This window comes from Colobus angolensis, unplaced genomic scaffold (assembly GCF_000951035.1).
Source record: "Colobus angolensis palliatus isolate OR3802 unplaced genomic scaffold, Cang.pa_1.0 Scaffold55, whole genome shotgun sequence".
NCBI classification, from domain to species: domain Eukaryota; kingdom Metazoa; phylum Chordata; class Mammalia; order Primates; family Cercopithecidae; genus Colobus; species Colobus angolensis.
The window spans coordinates 150,486-167,513 of record NW_012119043.1 but is presented as its reverse complement, the minus strand read 5'-3'; the positions used below and the strand labels follow the sequence as shown (position 1 = coordinate 167,513).

Sequence of the window (17,028 nt, the reverse complement as noted above, 5' to 3'; positions counted from 1 at the left end):
TGAGATCTGGCCACTGCACTCCAGCTTGGGCGACAGAGCGAGACTCCGTCTCAAAAAAAAAGAAAAAAAAGAATGTTAACTGCGTTAACCTCCTCCACGCACGCAGACAGGAAACCATTAGGAAATGCCCGCCTCTCGCTGTAGCCTTTGTAAAATTAAGCTGATAAAGAGGCATCACTGTTGTTGAGGTTTAAAATCAATGGATAACCAGGAAAGAACATAAGAAATCATATTAATTATTCTCCTGTTTACATTATACTTAAATCATTTAGCTGCTTTTTTTTTTTTTGGACCTTCTGCTATAAAAGAGCCATTCTAATGAACTTGGACCCCAGGCTCCATGTGTGTGGTTATTCATTAAATCATGTTGCTGCAGATTCTCCTGACTTAAGACTTTAGCTGGGCTTGAACTCAGTAACCTGTCCTGATGTATTTCTCAGGCGTTTCTGATCAGGCAGCTGAGTTCTGCCTTAGCTATCATGATGATAACCCTCTGGTTCTGGCAAAAGGTTTCACTTTAAATTTAGCTTTCCATATGGAAGCCTAAATGAAAAGATAATATATTTCCCGGTTTTGCTCATTGTAGACTCGGACGTGGGTTTGGCCTTTGTCACACTAGTAGGATTGTGTTATCACTACAGGTTGGTCATTCAGTGCTTCCTAAAGAAAAACTCAAGTCAGGAGCAATTATTGATTTAACAGTTTTGCAAATGCTTTTGTACACAGAAGGTGCATGAAAAAGATTCCAGTGACACGCAGATCAAACACCGTGTCAATAATCACAGCTAATGTGTAGTGCTTGCTGCATGCCAGGCAGTTGTAGAGGCTGTGTGCGTGTTGGTCATCTAAGCCTCACATGTGAGCCGTGGGGTAAGCCCTGCTCCTGTCCTCGCCTTAGAGATGAGGAAACTGAGAGGCAGAGATGAAGCAGCTCACTTAGGTCACGGGATTAGGGGGCAGACCTGGACCTGACTCCGAGGCCCCCTCCAGCAGCCAGGTCTCCGCCCATCACGCTTGATTGCTTGTAATCGGAGCCTTGCCTCTCGCCGCCAGTTTGCGGGGAGTAGGTTTCCCATTTCCACCGTTACTTCCTGACTCCAGTGCCTCCCAACTTCCCACCCGCTGTGGCTGGCATTTCCACCGGCTCCCTGGCTTGTCCTATGCCTCATGCCTCCTATGTGGCTCTTCCTCCTGCTCCCGCCCCCCTGCTGCCGGTGGCCCCAGGATGGAGGCTTCCTGGGATGGCCCACATAGTGCCCTGCACAGGTGCTGTGCCTCAGCCCTGGCCATTCCCTGCACACATTCTCTGTTCCAGCCACACTGAGTTAGAAGCCATCCTTTAGCTGTACCTGCTGCAGGCCCCCTCTGTAGAGGATCTTTCATGACCCGTTCTAGTAACCCCCCTGCCTGGCGTCAGCCACCCCTGCCCCTTGCCCGGTTTGCTGTTGCCAGGCTGACCTCCCCATGTCTTTCAGTTCTCCGTGTGGAGGGCGCTGATCCGGCTGTCTCCATCTGCTTGGGAAGCAGTAACAGAACAGCACAGGCTGGGTAATCGATACAGCACGGGAATTTATGTCCTCATGCTTCTGGAGGCTGGGAAGTCCAAAATCAAGGCACCAGCAGGTTCAGGTGTCTGGGGAGGGCTGCATCTTCTGGAAGGGAGAAGAAACGGGAGGGCAAGCGAGAGAACCCCTTGCAGCAAGCCCCTTTAGCAGGTGCTTGATCGCATTGCAGGGGAGGAGCCCTCCTGGCCTCGTCACCTCTTAAAGCCCTGCTTCCTTAAGACTGTCACTCCACAACGCCTGAAATTTGGAGAGGACACATTTGAGCCACAGCCCCTTCGTTCCCGAGGCTTCTTGAGATGCCCCCTCCTGTGCTTCCTGGAGCACGCATTCTTCCTCGTCCTGGGACTTGGCGTGCCTGACCAGAGTCACACCTGCTTGTCCTCTTGGCCCCTCTTCAGGTGACAGGCTCCACACGGGTCATGATCTTGGCCAAAAGAGTCACACGTCGTCCCTGTACCTATCAGTGTTTAGTAAACAGGAAGTGCTTAATAAATGTTTGATGAATTAAGAGTGACTCAGTAACCCCAGTTCAAACAAGCAACAGCAGGCGTTGGAGATGTGCATGAGGCACGTGCGAAGCTTGTGAGCAGAGGTGGCCGCTGCTGCTCCATGCTACTACGGGGTGCTCCCTGCCGCGTGTGCCCTGTGGACTGCCGTGCCGAGCGCTGTGAATGTGCTGGCTGTCCCATTGTGCTCCGGCTCTTCAGGCCTCCCTGCCCAGCCTCTCTCCACTTCAGTTGCCACGCACTTCCAAGAGAGGCTGTCTTGACTTTCTCTTGTAGTTCTGGAGCCACACAGGGAGCAGGTAACACAGTTACCTGGGCGAGGGCCCCTTCCTGGGTTTGAGAGGCAGCCCAGTTCATGCTCCCAGGGCAGCCCTTGTGCACCGGGAGCCACAGCCTCAGGCAGGGGCACCCTGAGCCACCAGCACCTTTCAGGGCCAGCCAAAGACATAGTGGAAAACCTCACCCTTCAGCCGCAACTTTTGCTACTTCCCACCAAAAAAATGTCCTTCCTCTCTCAGTGCGTGGGGACTGCAGTCTCCAGAGTGGCCATCCACAGTCACATTGGCTGTCAGTGGCTCCTGTCACCACCCTGCCACCTGGCGACTTGTGGGCCACACTCAGGAGTCATGGGAAGGAGACCCTTAGAGCAGCTCTGGGACAGAAGTTCTCGTGTGTACTTCTTTGAGGAAGGCGGGAATAAGCCCTGCCAGCTCATTGTCCTCTCTTGAGTCCCCATCGGTTGCATTTTTTAACTCTGGCAAAGTGAAATGGCAGAGTCAGTCCAGTGTCGCCTGGGACAGGTCTGAGAAATTGGTATAAAGATGCCTTCACTCCTACATCATATTCCAGTTCACGTTTCCATTTCAGTGTGTACATGTTATAGCCGTGGTTGATCTTGTACATGAATTGGGATGTGGGTTTTTGTTGGAGAAAAAAATGCACAAAAGTTCAGGACCTAAGTAAGAGTGAAAGATTTCCATTGACCAGGTGCGGTGGCTCACACCTGTAATCCCAGCACTTTGGGAGGCCAAAGTGGGCGGATCACTTGAGTCTAGGAGTTCAAGACCAGCCTGGCCAACACAGTGAGACCCCATCTCAAAAAAAAAAAAAAGAAATAGCTAGGCATAGTGGCACACGTCTGTAGTCCCAGCTACTCAGGAGGCTGAGGCTATAGGAGGTGGAGGCTGTAGGGAGCCATGGTTGTACCACTGCTCTCCAGCCTGGGCAACAGAGCAAGACCCCATCTCTAAAGGAAAAAAAAAACCATGAAGGGTTTCTTGGGGCCAGTTGGCATCTAAAAATATCTAAGTCTTTTGATTCTCAGCTATGACCTGGCTACGCTCTAAGACGTCTTTACATGTTTCCAGGACTCTTGGCAAATTCTCAGAACACTTGACTTAAAAAGATAAGCCAGGCCGTATTTTTACAAGTAGAGAGGGAGGTGAAATGATGAGATGGGGCCATACTTATAAAATCATTCGGGACCATTGATGAAGTAGTCCCTGGGTTTCTGATGAATTAATTTTAAAGCACTGACCAAATATGTACCCAGTATAAGAAGCCAGAGTCGATCAGCGTCGTAGACACGTTGCCTCTTGATGGAATCTTTCCGTGCCACACCCTTCACAACCTGAAGCTGGAGCTTCAGCCCTTCAAGAAGGGTCCCTGCAACTGGGTGCAGTGGCTTGCACCTGTAATCTTTGGGAGGCCAAGGTGGGCAGATCACTTGAGATCAGGAGTTCTAGACCAGTCTGGCCGACCTGGAGAAACCCTATCTCTACTAAAAATACACAAATTAGCCAGGCATAGTGGTGCACACCTGTACTCCCCGCTGCTCAGGAGGCTGAGTCAGGAGAATTGCTTGAACCCAGGAGGTGGAGGATGCAGTGAACCGAGATCGCACCATTGCACTCCAGCCTGGGCAACAGAGTGAGACTCCATCTCAATTAAAGAAAAAAAGAAGGGACGCTGCTTTGTTCATGATTTTATTCTCAGTGCGTGGCATACACCAGGCCTGAAATAAATGTTATTTAAATGTTAAATTACATTGTCCTTCCTTCCGATACATTTGCCATCTGGTTAAATTCCAGTGAAGACAAAGGATGGATTTGTTTAAATAAAGTTTGCTTTTTCAAAAATTCCTTGGGCTCTTCCCGGAAAAGCTGCTCCTTTGCCATCTTCCCAGCAGATTCCTGGGGCGGGATCCACCCACCTGTTCACAGCTCCTTCCGGTGTGGCGTGGGTCCAGGTGTTAGTTCAGCCTCCAAGGAGAATTGTAAAGATATATGTCAAGTGTCCTTTTGACCACCTTTTTTTTTTTTTTTTCTATGGGGGGATTTTGTGAGAGAATAATATGCATGTGGACCTCAGCTTAACAAAAGCTGAATGTTCCTGGGGTGAGTGTTTGAATCCAACAGGAAATAGATGCTCGACGGCTCTGAGTCAGAGGAGGTTTTAATGGCCTGTTGGTGCACGGTAGGGTCTCGTTTTCCGGGGTAGTTTTGCAATCTCTGACACAGGTAAGATGGTCAGTGCCGAAGGCTGCCACGACGTCTATACTGACCGTTGTGAAGGTACTCACTGGACTGGTATTTACAGAGAGAAATAAACCCAAGCAGGGTCTAGGGTCAACCAGTCTGCTTTGCTGCCTTCACAGGGAGGTCCTGGGACCCTTTTATGGAGGAAGTTTTTAATGCTTATTTTAACCCTGAAGGTAAAACATGAAACATGCAGCCGTTACTCCAAGAAAACGTAATGTGGGTAACTGGAGTGTCTCGGGGGCCCACGGTCTCCCTGAGGCCGCATCTCTCCGGAGAGATCGTGGACGTCCGTCGTAAACTATGACCTGTTCACATTTTCACTTTACTCTCAACTTTCCAGGAGTGAGTCCTCCCCAGAGAGCAAGACGGAGCTGCGTTTCAACAGACGGTGCTTTCAATCTGTGCTGACTGTAACTTTTATCCATCATAGGTTTGAAGACATACCTGATATCGGGTCAGAGAGCCAAGGAGTCTCGCTGCAGCTGTGCAGAGGCCTTGCTTTCTGGCTTTGAGATCATTGACGGCTCACAGGTGTCCTCAGGCCCTAGGGGACAGGGGACAGCGTCATCAGGGAATGTCAGTGACTTGGCGCAGACTGTCAAAACCTTTGATAACCTTAAGGTTAGTTTTTTTTTTTTTTTTCCTACTTCTAAAACTTTCTATTAATTCTGCAGTAGAGCACGTGAAATAATAAACAGCCTCCAGGTCTGAGGCAGACAACTTGGAATAACCTTCTATTTGGTTTTCGTGATTTTAATATTTAGTCTAAAGTTAGCATTTTGTATTTTTAATATCCTTGCTTTTTGACATACTACGCACCTCCATTTCCTTTCCATTGCATAAGGATGCTTCTCATTTGAATTATTAGTTATTTTCTCCTCCTGGGACCTGTGGTGTTTTGGCATTTCTAGAAGCTAGTGATAAATGACAGTAAAGATGGCTCTCCTTGGCACCTTGGGTGGAGAGCTAGTTGATAATCTGATTTCAGAGACCACTTTCTCAAATACTTCTACGTCTCTTGAAATCCACTATTTTATGATTGTTTGAAATGATGTTGGTGTGGGTAAATCCCAGGACACAGCTCACTGAGGGACAGGCTGCCGAGAACATTGTAGTATTTCATTATTGGAACCGGGATTTCCTGGTAGCCGCCTAGAAGTGCCTGTTTCTGGACTGACCTGTCATCATAAATTACCAAGGAACTGGCGTGGTCGACCTTGGGTGTGTGAAATCATTTCAGTTTATGAGCTGTTCCTCCGCTTTCACGTTTGATTTAGTTTCCCCACTGGTACCTTCTGTTTATTTTTATAGTTTACACATCTCCTGTCTCCATTCTTAAAATGAGAGAGAGAGAATCAAAACAGCTCCCCTGCGCTGCTTCGTGTTGTCAAATAACACAGTGGGGTGTGCGTGAGGATGGTGGCCAGTGGTGATGGCTTCACCCAGTCTGTCCCTGCCTCTCCACGTTCATTCACAGGCTTGAAAGCTGCTGTTGGTGTTTATGATGAACAACCTTCGTTATGTGGCAGTCAGCCGGGGTATCCAGATTATTTACTGGGTCAGGATACATGGTGCCTGTCACCCAGTTACCTGTAACGATTGACACCTGGGTTCTGTCGATCTCGCTCATGTATCATGTTGGTTGGGTGCTTTGTTAGTGTAATGCAGGGCTTCTCACCTTGGCACCACTGGCATTTTGGACCAGGTAGTCCTGTGTGGTGGGGCTGTCCTATGCACTGTCAGATGGCTGGCAGCATCCCTAGCCTCCACCTGCCAGATGCCAGCATACCCACCCATACCCTACTCCCCAACTGTGCCAACCAAAAATGTCCCCAGACATGGCCTGGTGTCCCCTGGGGGTGCCGAGTCATCCCTGAGTGAAAACCACCGGGACAGTGGTGTCGGACCCTCTCTTCCCCGTACTCTCGGCACACACGTAAAGCTCACGTATCTAAGATTCGCTGGATGCCTGCAAACTTCAGAGACAGCCGTCGTGCCTGGGCTGACATTTTGCAGGAGTCAGAAAATGGAGCTCTGGGCTCCTAGACAGCGGAGCCGGGCAGGGGGGCGCTGGCGTGGGGAGGAATCGGGAATGGTTTTGCTATTTGGGGAAAATGGTTTCCTCCAGCCTGCACACTGAGCTGTATTGAAGTAGTGAAAGACAGCCCAAGCCAAAAATAATGTATTGTGTTTGCCATTTTAGCGTCCACATAGGTGTGTTTCTGTCCGTTAGGGGATGCGGTCGCAGAGTTCCCCGTATCACACGCTCACGGGTTTAGTGGCCACGGGTTTAGTGGCCACGGGTTTAGCCATGGCGATGCTACACTGCTTTGTACTCATCTGTGTATTTGTTTTGCTCGGAATGAGCAAAAACCATTTAGCATGTCTCCTTGGCATGTGGAGATTTTCCAAACATCATTGAAAGTTTCTGAGAATCCTGTAATCTGTCTCAGGTTGACAGAAGGCCAGGCAGGGTGGCTCACGCCTGTAATCCTGGCACTTTGGGCGGCCGAGGTGGGAGGAACGGCTGAGGCTAGGATTTTGAGACCAGCTTGGTCATCGAAGCAAGACATCATCTCTACAAAAAAATTTTTTAAATTAACTGGGCTTGGTGACATGTGCCTGCCATCCCAGCTACTCGGGAGGCTGAGCCAAGAGGATGACTTGAGTCCAGGAATTTAAGGCTGCAGGGAGCTGTGATTGTACTGCTGCACTCCAGCCTGAGCCACAGAGTGAGACCTTGCCCTGTCTCAAAGAAAAGGAGGGGGGGTGGCACTCAGTGGTAAAGTAAATTCGAGAAACTCTGGATATTCAACACAGAAAGGGTTTCTTTACTGCAGGACTTGTCAGAGCCTTCACTACGCTAGGAGACAGTATCTAGGCCTTCGGAGGAGGATGCGGTGGATGCCGCACTCTCAGGCCTCTCTGGGCACAATTGCTTTCTTCAAGCTGCACCTTGCAGGGCTAATGTGGTCTCACCTTTTGGGGTAAAAGGAGTAAAAGGAGTTTACTCATGTAGTAAAACATGTAGTACATGGTTTACTCATGTAGTAAAAGGAGTTTCATGCCAAGGACCAATACGTTAGAGAAAAGGTGTTCAGGAAGCGTTCCCTGAAGGAACACGCGTAGATTTTCGCCTGTGTCCTGTTCCTGCTGCCGCTCACTCGCGATACGCATGGCTTCGCTTTCCCTCTGAACTCCTGGCTGTGTTCACTGTTCAGCTCCACCACGCTTTCCTGTGTGCCTCCCCAGCCAATAACGCTGTTCCCTCATCTCCAAATTCTCAGTCCCTTCAGTCTGTCCCACTTGGCTGTAACATACACGATCTTAAATCTTTGTTTCCTGTGCGCCTTCCTGTGAGCTCTTTGCATTCAGAGACTGTGTGTTAAATAACTTAAATATTTCCCAAGTGTCGAGCATGGTGCCTGGCATGTAGTAATTAACAGTTTCTTTTTGGCTTAAGTTTTTAATTCTTTAATTAAACACACAGAGCGATGCCGCTCTGCAGAGCCAGGCGAAGGACTGAAGTCAGAAGCCCAAGCAGAACTGTGTAGAACCAGGGCAGCCCCCATGAATGCGTGTCCTCTGTGACCTTAAGTCTTCTCCCAGGTCATAGCTGGAAAAGTCTTACCTAATGTGACATAAGCTGTGTCCTGTAACAACCTACCAGGAAATGGTAGTGATGTCAAAAACCAGAACTTTGGTCCCAAAGTTATAGCTCCAAGGGAACCCTTTCTACACCCAGCTGTCGGCTTTTTGTTTGTTTGTTTGTTTAAGAGATGGGGTCTCGCTCTGTTGCCCAGGCTAAAGTACCAGTGGCATGATCTTAGCTCACTGCAGCTCAGACTCCCGGGCTCAAGTGATCCTCCCAAGTCAACCTCCTGAGTAGCTAGGGCCACAGGCATGTGCCACCATGCCTAGCTGATTTTTAAATTTTTGTTGCTATATTGCCCAGGATGGTTGCAAACTCCTGAGGTCATACCATCTTCCTGCCTTGGCCTCTTGAAATGCTGGGATTACAGGCATGAACCACTGTGCCTAGCCTTGGGTTCTTTTCTTTTTTTTTTGAGACGGAGTCTCGCTCTGTCGCCCAGGCTGGAGTGCAGTGGCGCAATCTCTGCTCACTGCAAGCTCCGCCTCCCGGGTTCACGCCATTCTCCCGCCTCAGCCCCCCGAGTAGCTGGGACTACAGGTGCCCGCCACCACGCCCAGCTAATTTTTTGTATTTTTAGTAGAGACGGGGTTTCACCGTGTTAGCCAGGATGGTCTCAATCTCCTGACCTTGTGATCCGCCTGCCTCCCAAAGTGCTGGGATTACAGGCGTGAGCCACCGCGCCTGGCCCCTTGGGTTCTTGAAGTGACCAGCAGTGAGAGATCCTCACCCGAAGGGCCCTGATATTGCATAATGTGGGGGACAGATGCTGCCCAAGTGAAGGAAGGAGGGGTCAAGAAGGAAACGAAGGAGTGAGCGTTAGAGGCGAGGACGCTACTGTCAGCGTTGCAGAGGGGAGGCGGAGCATGGTGGGAAGGGCCGCAGTTTGAAACAAGACCCTTCTCAAAGCCTTGGCTTTGCCACTGTGAAGAAATTGCAGCCAGGTGCCGTGGCTCACGCCTGTAGTCCTAGCCACTCAGATGGCTGAGGCGGGAGGATCACTTGAGCCCGGGAGTTTGAGGCTGCAGTAAGCTATATGATGGTGCCACCACACTCCAACTGGGGTGACAGAACCAGATGCTGTCTCAAAAAAAAAAAAAAAAGAAAAGAAAGAAAAGGAAAAGAAAAAAAGGAAGAGAAAACACACACTTAATTCCTCTAAGCAAGAGTTTTCCTCATCAGTGCAGTGGTGATGAGGAAGGGACCTCTCGGGATTGCTGGGAAATTAGCTGGAGTGGCGCCTGCAGACACTAGGGCTGAGAAGAAGCCCTGCTCACACTCGACACTCCTTCACTCCACGCAGAGCAGGGACAGTAACCACAGACGGAGCCATGGAGGGCTGGGAGAGGCCGAGAGGCGGTCCCGGCTTGCCTGCAAGAGGTCACTGACTCTCTGGGGAAGGTCCCATCTTCTCCACGGTTCCGATTCCAGGGAGATTCTCACACTGATTGCGGCTGACCATTGCTGTGGGTTGGATGCTCTCGGCCATAACCAAGTCGCTCGTATGACACAGGAGCGTGTGTGCCTTGGCCTGTTGAATGTGACGTCAGCACTCCAGCGGGCATTTGCTCTCCATTTTCTCATGAACCTTGTGGGTGGTGAGTGGATCTAGATGCCATATGACAATAAAAACAGCTTTTCCAACATCTTCATGAAGAAAAAGAAAACCGAGCTGGGCTCCGTGGCTCACTCCTGTAATCCCAGCACTTTGGGAGGCCAAGGCAGACAGATCACCTGAGGTCAGGAGTTCAAGACCAGCCTGGCCAACATGGTAAAACCCCATCTCTACTAAAAATACAAAAATTAGCCAGGTGTGGTGTCATATGCCTGTAGTCCCAGCTACTCAGGAGGCTGAGGCAGGAGGATCCCTTGAACCCAGGAGGCGGAGGTTGCAGTGAGCCAAGACCATGCCACTGCACTTCAGCCTGGGCAATAGAGTGAGACTCCATCTTGAAAAGAAAAGAAAACCCAAAATTGAATTACTTTTATCACATTAGTTCTGATCAGTGAACCATTCGCGCTGTGAAAGCATCTTAGTTCATCTCTGAAAGGCCTCCCTGGGAGCGCACCTGCGTGGCTGGTCTTCCTAAGTTTACCTTCATCTATTATTCAGAACCCCAGGCTGCTCGACCACTGGGTGTTTCTACATGGACCAGTCAGTAACAAAGCTAATGATGTGTATTTACCCATACAGGGATGATTCAGAGAGGACCTGTCCTGCTTCCAAAAGCTTTCTCCTTCCCCTTTGAGGCCACTCACCTCAGGAACCATTCTTTTTTGACAGTGAATTTTGAAAATGACCCTCAATAAATGATCACTTCTTTTATCTACTTGTTTTCTGTGTGTCAAGTCATTATGAATAGGCTCAGCCAGCTCGATTTAAGGAAGGAAGGGGCTTTTCATTCATTATAGAACTTGAAAAAATGATTTTATATTTTATAGACACATACATATATAACTATATACAGCTTAGAAATTACATAGGTATTTATTATAAGTGGTAGTCTGAATTGATAGTGGTGATGCTTGCACATCCCTGTGAATATGCTAAAATCCCTGGAGTTATATACTTTAAATGGGTGCATTATATGCTATGCGAATTACATCTTAATAAAGCTGTTGTAAAACTAAAGGGTAGTCTCTGCCAGGTGAGGTGGTCATGCCTGTAATCCCAGCACTTTGGGAGGCCAAGGTAGACGGATCACCTGAGGTCAGGAGTTCGAGACCAACCTGGCCAACATGGTGAAACCCCAAGTCTACTAAAAATAAAAAATTAGGCCAGGCGCGGTGGCTCAAGCCTGTAATCCCAGCACTTTGGGAGGCCGAGACGGGCGGATCACGAGGTCAGGAGATCAATACCATCCTGGCTAACACGGTGAAACCCCATCTCTACTAAAAAAAAAAAATACAAAAAACTAGCTGGGCGAGGTGGCAGGCGCCTGTAGTCCCAGCTACTCGGGAGGCTGAGGCAGGAGAATGGCGTAAACCCGGGAGGCGGAGCTTGCAGTGAGCTGAGATCCGGCCACTGCACTCCAGCCTGGGCGACAGAGCAAGACTCCGTCTCAAAAAAAAAATAAAAATAAAAATAAAAAAAATAAAAAATTAGCCGGGTATGGTGGCACACACCTGTAATCCCAGCTACTTGGGAGACTGAGGCAGAAGACTCTTGAACCTGGAGGCGGGGGTTGCAGTGATCTGAGATCACGTCACTGCCCTCTAGCCTGGGCGACAGAGTGAGATTCCATCTCAAAAAACAAAAACAATTAAAAAAAAAAACCCATCTCTACAAAAACTATAAAAATTAGCCAGGCATGTTGGTATCCACCTGTAGTCCTAGCTACCTGGGAGGCTGAGGTGGGAGGATCTCTTGAGCCTGGGAGGCAGAGGCTGCAGTGAGCCAAGAGCGCACCATTGCACTCTAGCCTGGGCACTAGAATGAGACCTTGTCTCAAAAAAGAAAGGGGCGGGGGAGGAATAGAAACTTCACAGTGGACAAACCAGGTAGACAACACAGTGGACAAACCAGGCTCACCTGGATCATTCACCAAATGATCAAGGTGAGCCTCCTAGCTCGGAAGACACATGGCCATCCTGTACCCCAGCGTGGTGTCCTGAGAAGGGCATGTCACCTCTGCGGCATTCTTTCCGCAAACCCCAAACCTCAGTCTGCTCTGGGAAAGCACCAGGCAGGTCGAGATCTGGACATTTGACAAAATACCTGGCCAGGACTTCAAACGCAGCCGGGCTAGGAGAGACAGGGAAAGATAGAGGAACCCCCATATGCTGGGGGCGAGCAGGAGGCGTGAGGACTAAATGCAACGCGGGACCTAGAGGAGACCCCGAACAGCAAAGGGACATTGGGGAAACCGGGGACATCAGAATAAAGCCTGCAGCTTAGGTAACAGTATCGCTCCAGCATGAGTTGCTTTGGTCTTGATAACTGTACTGCGGGTCTGTATGAAGAATATACGCAGACTCCCTGGTCTATCTTTCCCACTTTCTGTAAGTCTAAAATTATTTCCAAGTAAGAAATTATATATGTGTGTAGAGAGAGGGATGGAAATGTATGTGCAGAATCATCGAACTGGCATCGCCCGAGAGTGAAATATTGCACTTCCATGAAGTTTCCCCAAATGCCAAATATTTTCTTATTTTGACTTCATGAAGGACTGTTTCCACAGCTGGGAACAGACTTCCTGCCTGACAGTCTGCCGAGTATATTTTCATCTATTTTTGACTCAGGTCGTCATCACCAGCCTGGTTATTGAGCCTAGTGGAGCCTAGTGGTCCTTTAGGGCTCCGCCCCGTGTGGTTCTGAGATCGTGTGAGTTTTTACACGTGTGTGTCCGTGTGGTGCGTTGTCTGGTATTCTCAGGCCATCTGCTGTCTGTTCTTACCACTTTGGGGATGTAAGAAAATTTCTTTTTCTGTGATAATTACTGCTTATCTTTTCTTCTAATAGTCTACTTTTATTTTTCCCTAACGTTTCGTTAGCAGAAGTGCTCTATTTTGAAGTACTTATGCCTGTACCTAACCTGTTAGCTTAAACAGCAATGCCAGGGACATAGAGTGAGCCCGGTGGCTCTGCGCACTGATGGGCTACCCCGTTCGCCTGGAGATTTCCGGGGCCGGGAGCTCTGCTGCCTGGGCTCACCGTCCCCTTTATGCAGTTCCAGCCGTACCATGTGGCTCTGGGCCAGTGCCTGCTCTGTCTCAATGTCCTCATCTGTAAAATGGAACCGATCCTAGTACCTGCATCGTGGGTGCTTGCGAGGGCTAAGTAGATACAAGGAGTTTCCAAGAACACCTCAGGAAATTGTATCTGTGGTTATTGTGGTTGCAATGTCATGACTATTCCTGTTCACCATGTTCAACATCATTTTGAGTTTGGGAGCAAAGGATGTTTCTGATAACATGACATTTTGCAAAACAGTCCTGTTGAGAAGACGAAGCAGGCAAAGCCAGGGCTCTTCTAGTGGTGTATCCTCCTCATTTCTGCGAAAAGAGGTTTCCCCACTCCCTCCCTTGACAGTTTTGAAAAGGGACAGCTGTTGGCTGAGAAATGATTTATCTTGTGATGAGAAATAACCTTGAAGAAAAAACGGTTTTATAGCTTTGTGCCATATATTTTGACCGGAATGTAGGGTGCACGTCCTGAAATGTGTTAAAAACAAATGCAAATGTGCCCAAGTGTGTTAGAGAAATGGCTACACTCTTCCCTCCAAAGCCCACGTCCACATGGGGGAAGGAGCAAAGATAATCCGGGAAAATGCAGAGTTTGCGCTTGGGCGTTCTCCAGGGAATCTCAGGTTACCCAGGCAACAGCCAGCAAACTCCTCGGCCCGCCAAGCGCGCTGCTGGGAGGACCTTAGAAGTCTTGAGACTTCCCTTGGTGTGCCCAAGGGCCCAGGGTGCTGCTTGGAAGAACCAAGAGGACAAGCATAGCCGCTCAGGTCACTCTAGGGGAACAAGGCCCAGGAGAGCAAGGTGCCAGGATTATTCCTGGGTCCTCCTTGTGCCAGGAAAGGGGGCCAGAGCTGTATGACGGTGGTCCGGGTCCCAGGGCCCTGGAGTCTGTGGCCGTCTGCAGAGTGACCTTTGCTGCCTCGCAGTGTGGCTGCAAAGGACAAGATCACACAGTCGAGACTGCAGATACCCCATGAATGGGGGCCTGACTGGTTCCTGGGTAGGACCTTGGCACATACACATTCCTAAGTCATAGTAGCTGCTGTCATTACGACGCTGCTTTTTCTCTAACGTGCCTGCCCGTGTGGCTCCCTGTGAGCCAGCCGCTAGCATTCGTCTCCCAAGGCAGTGAGGTGCGTCCATGCCTGGAGCTTCCTGGAGTCGGAAATACTCTTCCCAGGGAGGGCTCAGCAGGGGTGGAGAGGCCTGCAGCTGTGCAGGGGGAGACGATGTTTAGCCGGCTGGGAAACGTTTCACAGAGGCATCCGTGTTTGGCGAAAAACAGTTCGTGAAATGTCTTAATCCAGATTAAAATTAAGCTAGCGAATTGCTCAAGGAAAATTGCTGTGGGGGGTGGGAGGTAGGAGGTCGGGGGAGGGAAACAAACCCACCCACCGTTGCATGGCAGGACCCTCCTGGTACAGAAGAGGACTCTAACTACTGCTCAGAAGGGGATGTTGAGATGTGAGAATCTCTCCATTGGGTAGATGGATGTCTGTCTCTTTCTTCTTCTTCTTTTTTTTTTTTTTGAGACAGAGTTTTGCTCTTGTTGCCTAGGCTGGAGTGCAGTGGCGTGATCTCGGCTCATGGCAACCTCTACCTCCCGGGTTCAAGCGATTCCCCTGCCTCAGCCTCCCCAGAAGCTAAAACTACAGGCGCGCACCACCACGCCTGGCTAATTTTTTGTATTTTAGTAGAGACGGGGTTTCACTATGTTAACCAGGATGGTCTCAATCTCCTGACCTCGTGATCCACCCACCTTGGCCTTCCAAAGTGCTGGGATTACAGGTGTGAGACACTGCCCTCGGCCTCTTTTTTTTTTTTTTTAAAGAGACAGGGTCTTGCTCTGTGACCCAGTTTGCAATGGAGTGGCACAACCATAGCTCACTGCAGCCTCTCCCTCCTGGGCTCAAGCGACCCTCCCACCTCAGCCTCCTGAGTAGCTGGGACTATAGGCACACACCACTATGCCCAGCTAATTTGTAAAATTTTTAAAAAGCTTTTGTAGAGATGGGGTATTGCTACATTGCCCAGGTTGATCTCAAACTCCTGGGCTTAAGCAAGCCGTCACACACAGCTCTAAGATTTCTTTTGTTCCGTTTGTTTTAAAGTTTTTATCTAGAAAATTTATCCCCCAAAAGGAAAGTAGCTGAGGAAGAAACAGAACAACAGAAATCCACTTTTTTTTTTTTTTTGAGCTGGAGTCTTGCTCTTTTGCCCAGGCTGGAGTGCAATGGCATGATCTGAGCTCACTGCAACCTCCGCCTCCTGGGTCCAAACGACTCTCCTGCCTCAGTCTCCCCAGTACCTGGGATTACAGGCATGTGCCACCATGCCCAGCTAATTTTTGTATTTTTAGTAGAGACAGGGTTTTGCCATGTTGACCAGGCTGGTCTTGAACTCCTGACCTCAGGTGATCCACCCACCTCAGCCTCCGAAAGGGCTGGGATTACAGGAATGAGCCACCGCGCCCAGCCAAAATCTGCATTTTCAAAGTGCAGTAAAATGATAGCTGCTGGGTCCGGGTGACACAGGTCCGTGGGGCCACGCCACCCATCATGGCCTGGAGTCTGCACCTGGCTCTCCCCGCACCTCCCATACCCCCACTTCCTGGACAAACCTGTTGGGAATGGAATAGGCAGTGAGCACTATCCCGGCCCTCAGGAGGCCGGAGCCTGGGTGTCTATAGCTGGCCATGTGACCCAGACAGCCTTTTCCTTCTGCAAGCACAACCTCTTTTGCCGTTTGTGGGCAGCTCTGCAAGACCTCACTTCTGTATCAGAACTTCTTATCATTGCAGGGTGCAGGCCTCGGCCTCTGTTCAAGGGGATTGTAAGCAAAGCACTGAGTTCCCCACCTGTAGAGACCACTGCCCCAGGCTCCCCAGAGAGCAGCCTCATCCCAGTGGGCGCTCCCGGGCTCCACCGGCCTTCCAGCCCCTCCGAGGGAAGTCCTTGCAGAGGGCATGGAGCCCCCGCTGTCCTCAGTGTGCCTTCTGGTGCCAAGTTGGTTTGACTGTCACAGTGGCATATTCATGGCTCTAAATGCATAGAAAATCTCATAAAGCCAGGAAGGCCAGTGTGCCATGGGGGGCACTGAAGAAGCAGGTGGCCTCGTCGTAAAGCACAGCAGGGTTGGCTGGGGGTGGTGGCTCACACCTGTAATCCCAGCACTTTGGGAGGCTGAGGCAGGCAGATCACTTGAGGCCAGGAGTTCGAGACCAGCCTGACCAACGTGGTGAAACCCCATCTCTACTGAAAATACAAAAATTAGCCAGGCGTGTTGGTGGGCGCCTGTAATCCCAGCTACTCAGGAGGCTGAGGCAGCAGAACTGCTTGAACCTGAGAGGGGGAGGTTGCAGTGAGCCAAGATCGCGCCACTGCACTCCAGCCTGGGTGACAGAGGGAGACTCCGTCTCAAAAAAAGAAAAAAAAAAGAGAAAAGCACAGCAGATGAACTTGAGGCAAGAAAAATACCTGAAACAGACTGATGCCAGGAGATTCCTGTGACTAAATGGCTACAGAAGAATGATACCAAGGGCTGTTCTGTGTGTAATCAAGGACACTGAATTACCAGATGAACTCTTTAATGACCAGACAGCATAGTTAACAGAAGTTTTCATATTCACTGCCAGCATTTACCCAGCACTCACTTACACTTCAGGCTTCGGCTGAGCCGAGGGTGGCAAATGCTTCCACACCTCCGGCTTCCTTTCCTGGTCTACCAGTTGGCTCCCAAAATGGCTGCTGTGCCCCATCAAGTACCAAGCACCCCACCTTAGCCACACCAGAGAGTTCCCTCAGGCATCGTTTACGCATGGTATCAGGCACGCCTACTTTATTCTTCTCTTGGTATTAAATTTTTTTTCATTTAATAAGATCAGTGGTCTCATTGGCAAGTATGTGTATATATATACACACACACATATACACACACACATATATATACACACACCCATATATATACACACACATATACACACACATACACACATATATACACACACATATTTATACACACACACATACACACATATACACACATATACACACACATACACATACACATATATACACACA

At 49.5% G+C, this 17,028-nt stretch overlaps 1 protein-coding gene across 1 annotated transcript in view; it reads left to right on the top strand.

The window, feature by feature from the left end:
* The window catches only part of ADCY9 (adenylate cyclase 9), a 170,634-nt gene that overhangs the window by 115,828 nt on the left and 37,778 nt on the right, over nt 1–17,028 (top strand). The window contains exon 3 of the mRNA XM_011961313.1: nt 5,042–5,232. Coding sequence (XP_011816703.1) covers nt 5,042–5,232 — 191 coding nt within the window. The remainder of the gene's footprint in view (nt 1–5,041; nt 5,233–17,028) is intronic.